Source organism: Arctopsyche grandis, chromosome 2 (genome assembly GCF_051622035.1).
Source record: "Arctopsyche grandis isolate Sample6627 chromosome 2, ASM5162203v2, whole genome shotgun sequence".
Classification (NCBI taxonomy): Eukaryota; Metazoa; Arthropoda; class Insecta; order Trichoptera; family Hydropsychidae; genus Arctopsyche; species Arctopsyche grandis.
The window spans coordinates 12,440,851-12,460,096 of NC_135356.1; the positions used below are offsets into that span (position 1 = coordinate 12,440,851).

General features: G+C 33.4%; 1 protein-coding gene across 1 annotated transcript; it reads left to right on the plus strand.

The window, feature by feature from the left end:
• The first annotated feature begins 7,218 nt into the window (after positions 1–7,218).
• Positions 7,219–18,498, plus strand: Pgant35A (polypeptide N-acetylgalactosaminyltransferase 35A). The gene is made up of 13 exons (XM_077446464.1): positions 7,219–7,333; positions 7,474–7,607; positions 8,941–9,009; positions 9,084–9,263; positions 9,478–9,613; positions 9,685–10,021; positions 10,954–11,191; positions 12,754–12,899; positions 12,969–13,121; positions 13,186–13,406; positions 14,078–14,207; positions 15,486–15,626; positions 15,707–18,498. Exons 2-13 carry the CDS (start codon positions 7,508–7,510, stop codon positions 15,836–15,838), a joined length of 1,983 nt encoding a protein of 660 aa, XP_077302590.1. The 5' UTR covers positions 7,219–7,333; positions 7,474–7,507; the 3' UTR covers positions 15,839–18,498.
• The last annotated feature ends 748 nt before the right edge of the window (positions 18,499–19,246 follow it).

Consider the following 19,246-nt stretch of genomic DNA (forward strand, 5'->3'; position numbering starts at 1 on the left):
GTAAAAATATCGGAGCAGTAGAGCACAACAAATTTCCGTACTAAATTATAATTCTGTTCTGGCAAACATTTTTATTTAATTCCAAAATATTTTGGCTTCATATAAAAATTCGAAATATTAATCAGTTCATTTCCATCCGCTCTAAAAGGCATTACAAATAAAAGCACCAATGACACATAAATACGTAAAAAAAGCTGAACTGTGCCCGGAATAGATCATGCAGAGAGACACTTAATAAATTCCCTATTTAAACGGTTAGAGGGTTAATTGCCGTTTGTGGCCCAAGCGGAATTATTTACTTAGGTGTACCGTTTACGATTGTATAGTTAAAGAATTGTTATTATTGCTACTACTAAAAAGAGTCGTTATCCTTACCAATAAATCGTATTTTCAAGAATCTGAACAATTTGCTGCAGTTATAGAATATATGTGTATTTACAGTGACTTCATATCATGATAATAATATACATGATATGAAGTCATAAGGAGATTAAATCAACCGAATAGAGTATCATCACTAGTCACCGGAGCCGTGTATTGTTCAAAGGTTGTAAATGCATTGTTAAAGGTTTGCCGAACAATGGATAGCACTGTGACTATCCTACCTCTAATCATCACTGATGATTCATCAGTTGTATCACCGCTTTATTAAATCTATATTTTGTTTTAAAATCTAAATCGGTAATAAATAACGAGATCATTTTACAATACTAGACTAATGTGCAATTAAAAAGTATGGAATTTGGTCAATTTTCTCATCAGTCGTGTATGTTTATAAGGTCATTGGATATTGATTAATGGCGCTTATATAAAAAGACAACTTTTCAATTACATATTGACCGAACTAAATTTAATCTAAAAATATTCAACGTGCTAGTTTCACCGCTGTATAAACATTTGCTACTTTAGAAAGATCTCCGACAAAGATAAATGAAAATAAACATAATTTATTTAAGCTTGACCTCTCAATGATTTTGAAGCATAATAATGACTAATGTAGTCCATCGCCGATAATATATGTACATACATATGTATTTTTATTTTTATTTATTTAAATATCAGCTACAGTGACATAACAACATATTCACTTTAATAAGAATTATACAAATACTATATGTATATAAGAAAATTGGCGAGATAACTACATATGTTATAGATAATACATTTTTAAAATCATATTCAAATGTGGGGAAATGGTGAGTAGGATGGTTTTTGCCAATTTGATGGAGGAACCGCTTCAACAATGAAATCAGATATTTAAATTGGCAAACTCTGATAAGGAAACGATCGAGTCACAAATATGCAAGTCTGACCAGCAGCATTAAATATTATACCCAAAATAAATTATTTTCAATTAAGGTCAGCTCATGGGATCGAACCTGGCGTCCTCTCGGTGCTTAGTATCAACACAACCTACAGTCGAGTAATCATGATGAAATATTTACAGACGAGTATACTAGATATCTTTCAAAGATTCAATATACTACTAAATAATGGACCAAAAGTTTAATTTTTTTCTTATCTCCCTCAAATTCGAGTTCATAGCATCTCGAATTTATTTATTTAATTAAGCATAATTATTTATCGATGTTTTTAATTGGCCATGAAAATTGAAAATGAAAATGTGGGTTTGAACTTTAATTTCGTATTTCATTCTGTACCTTCAGATTTTCAGTGCTAGCTTTGGGATTTAAATTTCAAATTTCCAGCACGGTGTTCCCGGGACTAAAACTGAAAGCACTAATAGGACTATTACAATCACAAAAAATCTAAAAGCATTGATATAATAATAATATATATAAAAACTGACGCGATGCATGTATGTTTGTGGGTATGTGGCGGATACGTCGACCAGTATGGGGATTTCAAAAAAAAAAAAAAAAATTAGAATGCCAGGAGTATACGTTGTGCCTAGAGATATTTAATAAAATAAATACAAGCGAACGAGTAAGCATGAACTAAAACGTTTGACCACCACGTGGACTAAAACGTTTGACCAAGTACATAGAGCAACGGCGATACATTTTGACCAATGAGCGCATTTTACGCATCCGCTATAGGGATATAGCGTGACGACTGATCTTGTCGAGGAAACACAGGGAAGCGGGGTAGCGGGGAATGGGGGTGTGGAGCGTCTGACATGTGCTCCTGATACTGAGCACCTGACTTGGAATGGGTGACGTCAGCGTCAGATGCGCTGCGCGGGAGCTATTAATAATTAACTAATAATATATAATAATATTATAATAATATATAATATATAATAATATTAGCTATTAATAACAAACTAATAATTAACTATCAATACGTGCACGTGCCTATAAATTAACTTACATTATATTTATATATATATAGAATATATAACTTTATTTTAATTCGTGTAATTCACAGTAATTGATAATATCATTTTTAATCTATCCGAAACGATTAATAAGAAGAGGTTAGTAATAAGTGAAAAGTAAAAGAGGTTTGTAAAAATGATTTGATTTATATATTCGGTCGAATGATTTTCTTTCGCCATCTTCACATATGTATGTACATATGTATGTATGTATATATGCATTTGTCCACTCGATCTGCATGTCACCTTTTTTTCTTCTTTTATAATTGGCACTTCAACCATTTTCGTTATCCTTCATTTGGCGAGTCTCTGTTTTATTATTTATTCACTGCTGGATAAATGCCGACTGTTTATTTTGACTGGTTCGCAGGTTAAGTACACATGCCAATTGATTCTCGATGATTTCAAACAAAAAACACCGATGAGGCGACGATTGATATGCAACGATGTCGCATTTATAAACGGACATATGAGTGATTTTAGATTTTGCTTGAAATTTCATTTTAAATTGACTAAAATTGGAAACCAATACAGTACACACTAAATATGTACATACGTCTTCTTCATATCACGAGACACCTCTGAAACTCTAACCAGCTGAAGAATCAACTTTTCACCACTCGCTTTCATCATTTATGAACACAAAGCTTCCTTTGGATCGTCCCAATATTTTTATGCCAAAAATGAATTATGTATAAATAAAGCATTCTGTTCAGGAACAATAACCACTTTCCGGGAACTATTTGAACTATGTATGATTTGAAAATGGTTGGTTTTATTTCTAAACTGATTTTTCACCTTTATTATTTGCATGGAATAAATATCAAAACAAATTTGTTATTCCTCTAATAGAGGGACAAATATCAATATGATAAAATAGGATATTTCAATTACATACATATGTTCGAAATTATGTTCACAATACATCTTATATCTATTTTAATAGCTACTGATCTACTGACCATTTTCACTGGATGTGGATATATATATATATATATATATATATATATATATATATATATATATATATATATATATATATATATATATATATATATATATATATGTTTTGTTATTATTATTTTACACATTACTTTTAATATCTTAATGAATGTATTAATTATTTTCCGAAACCACCCGTTGAAATATCAACGGCCACAACACTAGTCTAAGATTTTTACAATTATTGATCACTAATACAGTTCTAATGTATAGGACATATTTAGATACCGCAGTGTGTTCTCTTCTACTTTGGCACGTGCCAATTTTGATGGTTTCGTTACCTGTCGCAAGGGGCAATAAGCTTTTCAACCAGATTACTGTTGGCTTGGATTTGTTTAATCTTAAATATGCTGATCTAATTGAGGTATATTTTTTAATTTGAGATCATTCTTGAATCCTTTATTTTTACTCGGTGATAGTGACAATCTGTAAATAAATACTATTTGTTTCTTATACATTTAAAGTCTGACCAATAGATTTTTAAATACTCATTAAAACTCGTCAATTATTTTTGTATTTCCCGTCATCTACATTATATGTACATACTTTTGTAACGATTACGTGTTAATTTTGCGGTATTGTCCATCGTATGATGTATTTCGTAAATCTATTTTTATATTGGTAGCGTGGAGCCACTCTTAGTCTGAGGATATTTGCGGAGACCACATCCTCAACTGGGGCATCAGAACAGACCACACAATGGCGAACAGTGTCACCGTATTTTTATATTTATGTACGTTTATATGTATGTAATACCGTTTTCCGACGGACGTGACTTGATTTACTAGAGGACAGAGTTCAGTCAATGAAAAACGTTCCGAGTTTAGTACATACATAGGTACCTACTAACCACATCCAGGTTGACGATTCATTCAAGATCCAGGAAGTTTAGTTTGTTCACATTTCCGCTTTCATCGATCGCCAACAGCGTTTTCTTATTCATCACTTCGTGTTACGTTGAGTTTTCTTATTCGTTGTTAGTATAATTCATATGAAACGAATCTAAAATGTTGGTTATGACGTTTTAAAAATTAATCAGAGTGATGTTTCCGATTGATGAAAAGATTTTTTTAATAAGCTTCTTTTTGATATTGTTGCGTAGGGGTGGGTTCACGATCCAAATGAAAGGCCAAAGTCGCTTAAGAGCATTTATACAAAGATTCGGGAGGTCCACATGGAACCACTGCTCACTCCAGAATATTTTATCTACCGTGTGTATCTTCTTATAAAGGGCAAGTTGCACAGCACAGTATCCCCAATCCGTTGGCTTGTCTATTGTCTAGGAACGTAAAGGTCCTGGCGAATCTATTGTTTACGCACAAACTCGCCCAAGTCTGTGAGAACTCCAGTGTATTATCCAAATTTATTATCCGCCTTTACTCCTCCCGGTTCTGTGCCAAGTTAAAGGCAGTGCTAAGAAGGCTGTACACCAGCACCTTGTCCATACAAACGTATTACACTTCTTTCTTCCTCAATAAGAGAAATTATTTTTTTAATATGCTATGGATATCCACCATTAGCATGTTTCTGTGGTTTTATTTTTTTGATTAGTTATTTTTTATAGGAGCTAGGAGCCGCCAAACATCTATAAAATCGCCTCTTTTTTACACCCACGAAAAGAGTTCAGCGTGCTTATTTAACGGTTGATTTAAAAAAAAATTTTTTTTTAATAATCATTTTTTTAAATTGGTCCAGTTTCAGAGAAGAAAACTCGAGAATACGAAACCTCGATTTTGTCGATTTAAAATAGATATTATCTGGTCGAGGCGCAACTGTTGCATTCACTCAATATATATATATATTGATATATATTGTCGCATTCACTCAATATATAAATTCACTCAATATGTATATCGAAGAAAGGAACGGCAACGAAATTAAGGTTTCGGGTATCCAACCCTCTTAAGGGACAGTCACGCCAGTTCCTTGATTTGTCAGACCATATCTTGGAAGACCGTCCTATCGCTCGCCTTCCCTCCAGTGTTCCGGTGACTACCAGTCTCTCCTGGCTCTTCACATTCTTCCTGGCCATATGGTCAAATTATGAGAGAACCCTTTTCCTATATAATGTAGAGTCTCTTTGAGACTGCCAACTCTTTGAGGATAGAGATGTTCGTGCGTCTTGCGGTCTATGATATGCTCAGCATCCGTCACGAGCACTACATTTCGAATGTATCTAGAATGTCCCTTTCTCTCTTTTTCAGGGTCCATGTACGAGCAGTGGCGGACTGGGACTAAAATCAGTGCTTGCCAGGAGTCAAAGGGGGCCCAACCAGGTTTAAAAATTGTCTCCCCAACCCCCCCATTTAGGGAGGGGGCCCCTATTCTATATTTCTATAAACATGGATGTGTCTAGATTAGGAATAGATTTTATATTCGGAAACTGTTCAAAATTGTGTAATTAAATCTTACTATAATGTCGAAGTATAATCAAATGTTATTTTGAAAGTATGAAGTAAATTTAAATCGCTGGTTGATCATGAATCTATTATGGAAATTTGTTTATTCCCATTTCCTACCTCAGGTACATATATACATAATCTGAGGTAGGAAATGGGCCCGCGCAAAAGGGCCTACGCAAATGTTGAAAACTTATATTTCGACCCTTATAAAAATATTTAACCGATCCTTGGGCTGTAAAAGCAGGTATTAGTTGTTTGTGTATATCGTAAGAAACTTTAGGTCCCAAATTGCAATATCCTGTAAATTTTTATACGTAAAATGAAATAGTTAATAAGTTATTTAATTTTACTGAGGGCCCATATTTTCTTTAAGGGCAAAGTCCGGGCACATCCCACAAATATCTCTACTATAAAAAAAAAAACAAATTTGTGTTTATTTATCCCGCTCACCACATTGTCAGCAGAACCGGTTCATAATTCAGTTCGGGGCAGTCGCTTATCTGCGTGGTCCCGTGGTCGCCGGCTTCGGCTTACCTGCTACTCTGGCACTTGCGAGTGGCGCTGTGTAGAGTGTAGACAACCAGTCGAAGCAGAGAAAAAAGATCGGTATTATTAATTATTGGTACATTTGATTTCTTATAGGTTTTCCAGAGTAAATTATTTTGTATTATAACATATAAAGACTGCATGGACATACATATACTGTTTTATTTTACCTATAGGCCGGTAGTATAAGCGATAATAAATTTAGTGGATCACGAAGGAGAAATATAAAAATAAAAAATATTTTAGGAAACGCTTTATACGATTCGAAAAATACACGACACCGTCAACGTTTTTCGACATTTTCACTATTTTAGAAGATATGCTAAAATTATCAATCACAATGATAATTTTATCATTAAATATTTTTTATTAATTACATTTTTGCTTTTTCAGAACACACAATGAATGAAGTCGATAATTTGTTAATAAAAGTCATTTTTATTAGCCACCTCTGAGTATAACTATATTTAATTTATAGCAATAATAAAAACCAAATATAATTTGCCACTCTTAATCGTCGCCTAATTTGCCACGGGACATCCCTTCCCCTTTCCTCTTTATCATAAATAATCATATTTATGGACGACCTATTGATATTTTGACCATTTATTCAATGTATAATAATTAGAGGTAGGACGGGAAGCGTGCTGTTTATTGTTCAATTGTTGTAAATGCTTAGTAAAAAAGGTTTGGCAAACCTTTAACAATGCATTTACAATATTTGAACAATAAACGCCCCCCCCAGGGTCCAGGCTTTAATAATAATACACAGCTTAAGAGTTAAAAAAAAGCACAAATGTTAAATTTGTATATTTGTATTATTACAATGCTTTCTTGGTTCTCAAATTAAGATTGATTATCATCCAAAAGGCCGAAAATATAGATTGAATAGTTGTAAGCTTGCAATGAACGCTATTAAGTTTCGACAGTTGGTAGAGCTTGTGAGTTGGCAATGCGTTAAGTTGACATCTGGACCGGTTTACACTGACAGTATTGAATTGAAAGAATAATTCGCCCTCGAAAATCAAACTGCACGCCTTTTGTAATCAAAACTATTTACTCATAATCTAATAGATATGTTTATAATATCATAGTACTAAAAATTTGAACGGGAAACACATTGGCTGTCAAATTAATAGTGTCCTTGACGAGCTTAATCCAAATGCTCTGTATCTGTTCCAGGTGCTGTTACTGATGAGCGAATTCATTCTTCAGAATGATTTTTAACAATAAATCATTCATTTGTGGAATCATATGTGCTTCTCTAACATGGGGGGTCTCAGTGTATCTCTATTGGCAGCTCACTTCTTCTAATGGTGAATTTTCATTTTAATTTTAATTAATAATAAAACGGGATGAACATTGAACGCCCCATAAAATATTAAATAACAAAAACAAAGTTTGATTTTTGTGTATATAATAAATCAAATTGTTTAAGTTAAATGCAGTGCTTTATGATGATCCCGTCAATTCTTTGATTTGATCTGACCATCTTGTGAAAGACCGTCCCCTAGTTCGCCTTTCCTCTAGTGTTTCAGTGACTAACAGCTTTTCTAGACTCCACATTTTTCCTGGCAATATGGCCTTTTTCTACATATTGTGGAGAGTCTTCCTGAAACTGTTAGCCTTTTGAGGATGTAGACGTTCAAAACAAGCACCACATTTCAAAGGCATCTAAGTTCCCTTTCTCTCTTTTTTTGAACGTTATTGTCTCGAATCCATACAATGCAATTAGGATCACCCGAGATCGCACCAGACGAATTTTCATTTTCCTTTTTATATGTAGAACGGTTTTTCCATATATTTGTCAGACTGATCATCGCCGCTTTTGCCATTCCTATTCTGCAGATTTCTACTTCTCTTGAGATCAAGGCACCTATGTAAGAGTATATAATCTTTGACTCACTCATATTCTTTTAAAGCATTGGATTTGGAGAGACTTGACTGTTAACAATGAAGTTTTATGTTTTGTATCCAAACGCAAGTGTATACTCTATTGTTATTCTACAGAGTAGTTCAGCCATTCTATCTTCATTACTGGCCATTGAAGTTGTGTCGTCTGCGAATCTTATATTTATTGGAAACCCATCTGCCACCTTTCCATCCTTTCTTATTATGTATTTCTCATATATATGTACATATATTAAAAAGATCAGCAGAAAGTATGCATCCCGTAGGACGCCTTTTTTGCACTTGAAATTTTAATAGTGTTTCCAAAAGAAGCTCATCTATTCTTATATGTATATAAATAATGCCACATTCCATATCTAGTGCATCTCATTCGAACGCTGGTTTGTAAAAGCAAGAAAAAAAGAGAAAGCGATTTCAAAAACCTGTTTCAAATAAAATGCACAATCAAGTTTGGCGCGCTCGGCCAATGAAGTGTGCTAAATTAAATAATACATAATATATTTTTTAAATATTAGCATTTTGAAATACACTATTGCCAAAGGGCTTAAAAAAATGCATTAAAAATTAATATTGAAAAAATCTCACCTCTCGGCAGAATCTGTGAAGTAAATATGATTATCATATTACTGTTTGGGTGTCAATATTGTTGTTGGGTGTCAGATTTCTCAACAAACTTTTGTTGAGAAATCTGGTCATCTCATTTCATTATTGTTTTACGTTTTTGATTATACGTTTTAGATATGATATCAGGCTATACGCGAAAAGGTCCGAACAACAATGGAATCCACAACTCGTTACAGAATGGAGGTATGTCGGCGCTAAGTAATAAAATATTTTTATGATATTATAAATACAATATGTGCACACTATTACTGTTGCAGATAATATGATTGCGTCGTCGAACAAAAAAGATGAATACCAATTGAATTCTAAAAACTCTTTAAGCTACAGCGACAAAAAGTCGGAACGAAAAAAGATGCACGAGTTCAAGAAAACCGACAATGAGAAATTGGAACGTAACGACGTTGTGGATACAACTCCTAAGAAAAGTCAAGATATTGGTAATTCGTAAACAAGTTGATTTGAAAAGTCAACATTATATGCATTACATTAACATGTTCTATGCGCGTCTGTTTTATATTGTTTATTGTATAATCAATTAATTATTTTGTGTATGTTTTCACATTTGCAATTAGCGTTTTATGTATTTCAATTGAGAATAGCATACGCTGATTTATTTATATATGTATAAATATATACTTTTCGTTATTATAGATGAAAATTTCGGCCTGATCAAAACCCCCGATGATAGAATGACCCGAGACGAAGGTTATAAAATGTACGCCTTCAACACTTTAGCATCAATTCGAATCGGAGATTCACGAAATATACCAGACACTAGAAACGAACTGTAAATATATTCTCACTCAATAATTCTTTATTTTTTTAAGTTGACTTATATGTAATTGCTGAACGTTTCAGGTGCAAAGACGAAACATATCCGCCCGATCTTCCCGACGTTTCTATCGTTATTTGTTTCTACAATGAACATTTCAACACGTTGAAAAGGTCAATACAATCCATATTAGACAGGACGCCCCGGGAAATCTTGAAACAAATCATTCTGATCGATGATTATAGTGATATTGAAGAATTACTAGACAACATTTACGAATACGTATACGATCTTAACGTTAAATTTAACAACCATAAGATTCACGAACAAGCGTCCAAAGTAGAAATAAAATTGCTCAGGACTAAACGACGCGAAGGTTTGATCAGAGCTAGACTTTTGGGTGCCGAAAAGAGTGAAGGAAAGGTAATTTTATCAATCATAATCAGTGTTGTCATCCAATTTCTGTAACAATGACAAAAAAAATCTTCCGACGCATACTGTAATTTGCTAAAACTATTCCTTCAAATACACAACTAATAGTATCCTTATAAATATCCAATAAATTATTATATTTTATAACAGTGTCAGATCTGCTTGTCAGGAGACAGTAAAATAAAACTCATTGAAAGGTTCACAGCATTGTTTATTTGTCGGAGCGCCACAATTAACTAATCGTTCGCCGCATTATATGTTACAAGATGACAACTTAACCATTCTTCAACTCAAGCATGCCAACCTTATCATTCATACATGCATTCTTCTAGGTTAGAAAACTAAATCCCACAACAATGTGTCAGTTAATTTTATTATTAGACTATTTTCCAATTATATTCAAACAATTCTGATACTATGGACAAACATTCAAACACACACAAGTTTTTCGTTCCAAATTCACCCTTTTTCATTTCAAATTGACATTTAAAAGGGGTCAATTTTAAACGAAAAAGGGTCAATTTGGAATGAAAAACCTGTATTACAGATTTTTAAATTATATATGTATATGTATATATGATTTATTCTTTTGATGCTCGATGGGATCCAATTTATCATAAATTATTTATAACCATACTGCTGTATAGACATTTCTATAATAAATAAACAATAACACATTCAAGTTAAAATCCGCGATTGAAACTCTTTTCAAATATACAATTACCTTTAAACTTTTATCAAATATTCAATTACCGGTGATTCAAAAAACACATCTGGCAAGTGAAAGTTTATTTATGAATACATTTATTGTAACCACAGGTTTCCGGAAACATTATATGACAGCATTGGAAATTCGTTATATGGCAGCATTGATCATATGTATATGCAGTTATTTTACGGTATATGATGTGTTCTCATCTCAGGTGCTGGTGTTCCTCGACTCCCACATTGAAGTAAATAAAGAATGGCTGCAACCGCTTCTTACTCGTCTGTACGAAAATGTCACCTCGGATAAACCATGGTCAAACCGAGTCGTGATGCCCATAATTGATGTTATAAACGCCGATACCTTTCAATACAAACCCAGTCCGTTGGTTCGGGGTGGATTTAATTGGGGACTTCACTTCAAGTGGGACAACATTCCTAGGGACGTGCTCCAAAGTAAGTTTTTTTATTGTCGTTTTGTTCATGAGAAATTGTTCAGTTGATCGATTGAAAAAATTAAACGATCTTTAATATCAACTTCGATAACTTTTGCATGACACTTAAGGATTAACTTAACTTTTAATGAGACTAACTTTTAACTAACTTTTGCATGAGACTTAAGGATTTGGAAATTTATCTAATTTATTTCATTTATCTAATTTAATTAATTAATTTATTTAATCTATCTAATTTATTTCATTTATTTAAGGATTTTAACTAACTTTTGCATGCGACTTAAGGATTGGGACTTATCGCCGGCAATCCATCATTGCCTGCTATGATAACAATGAACAACAAAAAATCTCATTTTTTACTTACCAGAGCGGAGACTAATCAATCTTTACCAAGTTCGGCCCACTGAATTCGAATATGACGATAATTTTTGTTGGCTTGTTCTTATTTAAGAGATACATATAAGCGTTTAAAAAAAATGTGCAATTTTTACACATTTTTGGCTTTTGCAGCCTTTAATTCAAAATCTAGTATAGTTGTGCCAATAGTGAATATTGAATCAATAGTCAGGCAGTTTTTTCTATTGATTGTGATTTTTTATTGCTTTGAAATACTTATAATTAATTATCCTTCCTTTATCCTTAGTGTTCTTTTTACCCTTTTCCATTCTCTCAGGTACCATTCTAGCACTTATTTTGTCCATCTTTCGGCCATTCATCTTGCCACGTGGCCCGCCCATTGCCACTTCAATCTCTTCACCATATCCACTACCCTTTTCATACTTCTCGCCCACATATTCCGTTTCCTTTCTTTCCTCGTTATGCCTAGTATACAACGTTCCATACTTATTTGAGTGCATTGGACTTTGTGTAACAACTTAGCGCTCAATTTCAAAGTTTCACATCCATACTGGTAAAACACATTGATCGAATATCTTTTTCTTCAGGCAAAGTGGCATTTTTGATTTAAAACCGCATTCATTCATCCAAATGTACTTCATCCTAATTTCATACGTCTCTTTAGTTCTTCTTCATTACTACCGGACATGTCTATTATTTGCTATTACTTTTACTATTTTATCATCTACTGAAATGCTATCAGGCATGCAATATTTGGTAAATATACATATATAATAATAAGAGCACTTGATGGATGGAAACAGTTCTCAACAATGTGATGTGATGTGGAACCAGAAATACGATCTCTTGTGCCTAGTAGTCCAGGAAAGGATCGTAGGCCAATGCAATCAGAGCAGCGGGAAACATTATGGTTGAAGAATCTTCGTCAGCGGTACAGCCTCAGCACCCGAGCACTATTCAGAGTAGCCGTGGATAGAGCACGGATGGTATTTATTGTTGCCAACATTCTAGAAAGACAGAGCATATGAAGAAGAAGATTATCACAATATTACTGTATATTTACTAAACCAGTTCAGAAAATCAGATTCATTTATAACAGTGAACAGATAAATCAATTTTTTCTATGAGTACAATATTACATGTCAAAGCTGTATACAAGTCTGTATTCTATTATTTTTACAATGCTCGAACTGTTTTTGTTTAAAGCAAAAGAAGATTTTGTAAAGCCTTTCAAATCACCGACGATGGCAGGAGGACTGTTTGCAATTTATCGGGAGTATTTTAACACGATGGGCAAGTATGATTCCGGAATGGACACTTGGGGTGGCGAAAACCTTGAATTGTCGTTTAGGGTGAGTGCACTTTCAATGATTTAAACGTCTTAATCGGTCTCGAATTTATAAACAGCGAGCATATTTCAGATTTGGATGTGTGGAGGCACACTAGAGGTTATACCATGCAGTCGTGTGGGTCACGTGTTTCGTAGGAGAAGACCGTACGGCTCCCCACAAGGTGGCGATTCGATGCTGCACAATTCTTTGAGACTCGCCCACGTGTGGATGGACTCTTACCTCGTAAGCTTTCTTACAAACGTATACATTTACTTAAGACGCAAGCTAATTCTCGCCTTTTCGCCAGGATAACTATTTGAAGAAGGTTCCCAGTGCGATCAATGAAGACTACGGTGATATATCGGAGAGGATGGCTTTGAGGGAATCGCTCAATTGCAAATCATTCCAATGGTATTTGGATAATGTGTATCCAGAAATGATACTTGACACAGATAGTGAGAATAAAGTTAAGCAAAAGATGATCGCGCTCGCTGACTCTCAAAATAAATTTCAACCATGGCATTCCAGGTATGTTTAATTTTTTTTAATAAAATATATATATATAAAAAACTCCACAAAATCTAATTGTTCCAGAGAGTATTTTGAATAGTCATACTACAGTCAACTATCTTTCAATCTCTTTAGCTTTTATTTTCTTTGATTTCAAAACAATTTAAACTTTTGTACATTGTTTTGCCAAAAATTGGATATTATTTGGATAAGTTTCCAATGTGCTTTCATAGAATGTGTGCACTGCATTAATAACTCAATTAACTCATTGTGGACAGGCGAAATATTCCGAAAACTCTGTGAGAGTCTGTGTATTTTTGGCAAAGTACCGATAAAAATAATAGATTTTGTAAATTAAACATACATATGTAACTCCTAAACCTTTATATCAATTAAATTTAAAATTAAAACACAGCTTCTTTACAGTTGTCTTCGACTTATATTTCTCAAACTGTGGTGATTCAGTTTTGTATAAAATTTATACATTTCAATATATTTTCACATAATAAACGATATTTATCTTAGTTGACTTGTAAGCTCCTTAGTTGACTTGTCGATGTCATGACATTGAAACTAAATGCTTCCACAAGTATTTCATATTAAAAAGTATCATAAATTGAAACTATAGGAGGTTCTGGCTTCGAAGACATATTGATTTTTTTGTTGTAATTATTTTCATTGAATTTCAGAAAGCGAAACTACGTCGATAGCTATCGATTACGACTAACGAACACCACATTATGTATTCAAGCTGCCAAAGACATTAAAACGAAAGGTGGAAGTCTTATTTTAGCAACCTGCACTCGTACGGCTAATCAGGTAATCCATTAAATACATATTTTATATTTTTATATCAAAATGCCATTTATGAAAAAAAATGATCAAAGTATTGACACATGTTGTATGGATTGATACTATTTATTTAATACTTTGAAAAGGCGCCATAGCCGATGGACCCAATTTTAGATTTTCCCATGATCCCTTAGTGACATTTTTCTAATGCTTTGTTCATATACGAACGTTGGCAACCACCTCGTTGATTATTTGCAAATATCCGCTTCGGTCTTCAGCGCCTCGGAACAGTCCACGTGCGCATGTTTCGAAGCCAAGACAATTTCTTCCTCCTGATTCATTTTCTGCCTTCTATTTTTCCCATGGTTATCAAACAGAAATTCGGACCCCGTTACATGTGTCCGAGGTACTCTTATCTTTCTCCCTATCATGCTGAGGACAGCTTCAATTGTGACTTTTTTGGTCCATGGAATCTTCAACATACGCCTGTAGATCCACATCTCAAAAGCTTCGATGCGGCTGATCATCCTGGTCTTCAGAGTCCACGTTTCGCATCTATATAGCAACACTGACGAGACGTAGCTCTTCGTGAATCTCAAACGCGTACGAAGATTGAGATGCATGTTTGTAAGCCCCGCGTTCATTTTGATATACGCTGTTCTAGCCATATCGATGCGGATTCTTAAATCTTGATCTGGGTCCATCTCTTCACTTAACGCAAGTACCCAAGTGTTTAAATCTTATGACTGTTTCTAACACCTCTTCATCCAACGTTAGATCACCGGTGTCTGTTTGCAATTCGTCACATATATGGTTTTAAACTTGTACATATATAAATTTTGAAATCATATTCAAATAGTGGTAAGATGGTTTTGCCAATTTAATGAGGAACCGCTTCAACAATGAAATCTTAAAAAATATTTTTCAATCATGGTCAACCCATGGGATTGAATCCGGCAACCTCTCAGTGGTTAGCATTAACTCAACACCAAGCTATGCTGCTAGTATTGAATGATAAAATGTTGAATGATGAGAAGTAGTATGCTTAAGAGGAGAGGCGACAAAAACAATGAAGATTTGTTGAGATGGTGATTGAAGCAGCAATGACTAGGCCATGTAGATAGAAAAATAGATGAAATTTAGACAGTAGTAGAAACGTTCTAATCTGACCCAAGAAATTGAAGGTCACGAGTGAAATTGATGTATGAATTGAGGAATGAGGATCAGATAAGAATGTAAGCAGTTGATTATAGCATAATGACAATGGTATATTTTGATTTTAATATATGTAGTTAATGTTTTCAGATGTGGCACGAGACCATTCTGAAAGAATTGGTGTTGGGTAGGATGCTTTGCTTGGACTCGAGCAATTCTGGTATACAACACCCGATTCTATCGAAGTGTCACGAGATGGCCGGAACGCAAGAATGGCACCATACAATTAGAGTAATATGCTCGTTTGTTTAATATATATATATGTATATAATTACTGTTTTGAAATTGAAGTGATGCATTTCTTTCCACAGGATGGGGTGTTCATATATAATATCGCAGCTGGAACATGTCTCGGAGTGGACGAAAAATTGAGGGGCTCGAACATTATCATGAAAATTTGCTCAACAGCCAATGCAATATTTTGGGATTTTCTTCGCAGTTAATAAATTAAAATACATATCTGTATACATATTTTGATTATCTATATACATAATTGTATGTTATATTTGAATACCAAAAATATTATGTAGATCTTAGATTCGATGTATTCGTATTATATACATGTTATATCGAAGTGGTCTTCGTTTTGTTGAAAAATTTTGATCTTTATAGTTTTTCAACGAGTGTTGTTGTTGTTAAGGTTGTTATAAAGCTTTCGGCGAGCCTGTTTATTTTTGGGATTTGAAATTAACAAAATGTCGCACTCTTTTATTTCAATTTTTATACTCCTTATTCATTTAAGGTTGTTATATATGCAATATTAGACTGTAATAATTTTTTATCAAACCTGAACAACTATGAGAGTTTGTTCAAAACGGAAAGTAGCGTTTTTTAGGTTATTTACTTTTGATTGAAGGAGCAATTAATAAAAAAAAGCAATAACGAAGTAATAATTTTTGACTGCTCTTAACTGAACATAACAATAATATATGTTATTTTTAATGGCGTCTTTTCTTAAGTTTCAGTTGTATCAGTTGTACTTTCCATAATCAAGGTTTGACAATTTGAGTAGCCTTCACACAAACCCGGAATAAATTTCATCACAATCATTATCAAAGAACCATTTTATCATGACTGGACAGTGTTCTTCTTTAATGAAATATATTTTCATTCTCAATGATTTCAAGTATTATGTCAATAGCTGAAAGTCATTTCCCAAGGCAGCACTTTTTGTACTGCGTGTATATTCGGCACTTTTAAATTTTCACCAAATAACCGGGGGCAAAATGACAAACTGGCCGGGACCGTACTTTAAAACCAAGACCAGGCTATGTAATATGATTTTTTTTGCTTATTTTAAATTCCCAAACGACTAAAATGATTCTAATAAGAAAGTTGTACTCGTTGGAAATTCCAAAAGATCGAATTTTTTCAACAATGTGAAGAACGCTTTACTAATATACAATAAACACAGTGAGATTTTTGAATTATATGTACGTAGTTTAGTTATTATGTATTTAGATGGAAATGCCTTAAAAAAAAGCTTGTAATAAAAAAAAGGGGTTTATTTTCATTTTCATATGCACTCGGAATATTCAAATTTGAAAAAAAAAACTGTCTTAATAATATTTTATTGCACGTCATGCAATCGGGGTTCCTTCCAATTGTAAATTTGACTTATGAATGATGTATTTTTCACTATTTTTTTAAGTAGTTTATGATTTAAATATAAATGACTTTTCTACAACTCGATACGCACAAAACAAATCGTATTCAAAAGGACCGCTCAAATATATACGGCTTTAATTATGACGTGCAATACAATATAACATGTACCTTATACATATGTATATGTAAATACCGAGTGCGACTTGAAGCAAACAGAACCCCTTGAAGGTTTTCAAAGTTTGTTAAGTTTTTTTTTGATATTATTGAACTTTGCGTTCAAATGACAGCATATTTATCTCTCATTATACGTGCACGCAGGGCCAAAGTTAGATAAAAAGAGGCTCTAAGCTATCCCATATCTAAGAGGCCCCTCCAACCCCCATTCTCACTTTATTAAAACACATAACGATCATTACTTATTTATCTTATATGTCTGTGTGTGTGTCTCGAATAGGCTCCTAAACCACTGAACCGATTACGATGGAACTTTCAGGATTTGTTGTGTACATGTCCGGGAAGATTACTGTGAAAAAAAAACGGGAAAAATGAGTGTCATTGCAACGCAATAATTTCAAACGTGTTCGTTGCCTGCGTTTTTACGACAAATGGGAATGGGAATTGCATGCGTTATTGTGGCGTTGCAACGCATGCCGGGTTCAGTTAGTACATATATAAAAACAATGTTTTTTTTTCTCTTTGTCTGTCTGTCACGTATACGTTTCTATACCATTCAACCGTTTGCGATAAAACTTACAAGAGTTATTGTGTGTATGTCCGCGATGGTTTCTGTAAAAAAAAAAACCGCCCAAAAACGGAAACGGGAAAAACGGGAATGAGTGGCATTGCAACGCAATAATTTCAAATGTTTTCGCGTCGCCACCCGCGTTGTTAGGGTAAAATAAACAAACAATTGAGTAATTTCAAATGTGTTCGCCACCTGCGTTTTTCCGCTGTTAAACGCTGGATAAGTCAGATTACCACGACTTTAACTCGGAAACGGGAACGGGAACTGCACGCGTTGTTGTGGGATTGCAACGCATGCCGGATTCAGCTAGTAATTATAATAAAATATGTACTACAGTACCATAATGTGTTGCTGTTAAATGTAATATGTCGTGATTAATATAACTTATAATTATCTCTGTGATCTATGATAGATTTATGCAATAACTAAACTTTATAAAAAAATGTGGTAATGAAACAAATAAGAATTTTCGAGAATTTAAAATTGTATGTCTATGAAAACCAATTATAGTTATTAAAATATAATACACACATATGTATTATACACATTTGTAACATAAATTTTAAAATTTACAAATTAAAAAATATATGTATGTATACCTTGAATTCCTCGAAATGAAGATTTTTGCACAAAATTAACGAAATCACTAAAGTATAAAATTGTGTTTAACTATTTCAGCCATTATTAAGTATCGAAACCAACAACTCAACTCGAAAGTTACGAACGAAATGATCGTGAAATACATTTCCGAAAAATGAAAATATTTTCTTTCAACACGTATCAACAATATCAGCAAAAATTTGTTAGAAAAAATCATTTTTTACAAAAGAAAAAGTCGGAAGACGGCTCATGACTCACGAAACGTTCTCTGACTTCATAAATTATGATATTGCCTAAACGTAAATTCCCATTTATTTTCTGAATAGAGTCTGTATACTTTAAGCTTTTTTAAACTGTTTGATTTTTTGATTTCTAAATGCTTTTTAGTATTACTAAATTATGTTCTTATGTATGTATATCTATTTTAATAGCTACTGATCTACTGATCATTTCCTATTTTACGATTTTATTTTATTTTTGTTAGTAATCATAGTATTATATTATTCTAATGTTAATTAGTACAGCATAATAGGAAAAATATGATGCTCAAAAAACTATTTACAATTTTTATAAATGCTTATACTAAATCTTATACATATTAACTGAAGACTTAAAAGCAGATTGTGTTTAGGTAATCTGTGTGTTATACCTGAAGGGTATAGACATTTTGTTGTAATCACCGAGACTCTTCACAAGTGTGTTAGTACTGTTTAAATTTTCAATGTGCACATATTTATGAGCGTAAGTTTTTATTATTAAAATGATACACCTTGGCTGGAGGGCCCCTAGATTCGGAGTCCCTAGACTGAAGCCTAATCTGCCAGTAGGGTAAATCCGGCACTGCGTGCACGTTATTCAAAATTGCATTATTTCCAGGGTTTATAGGTTGTGTATATGT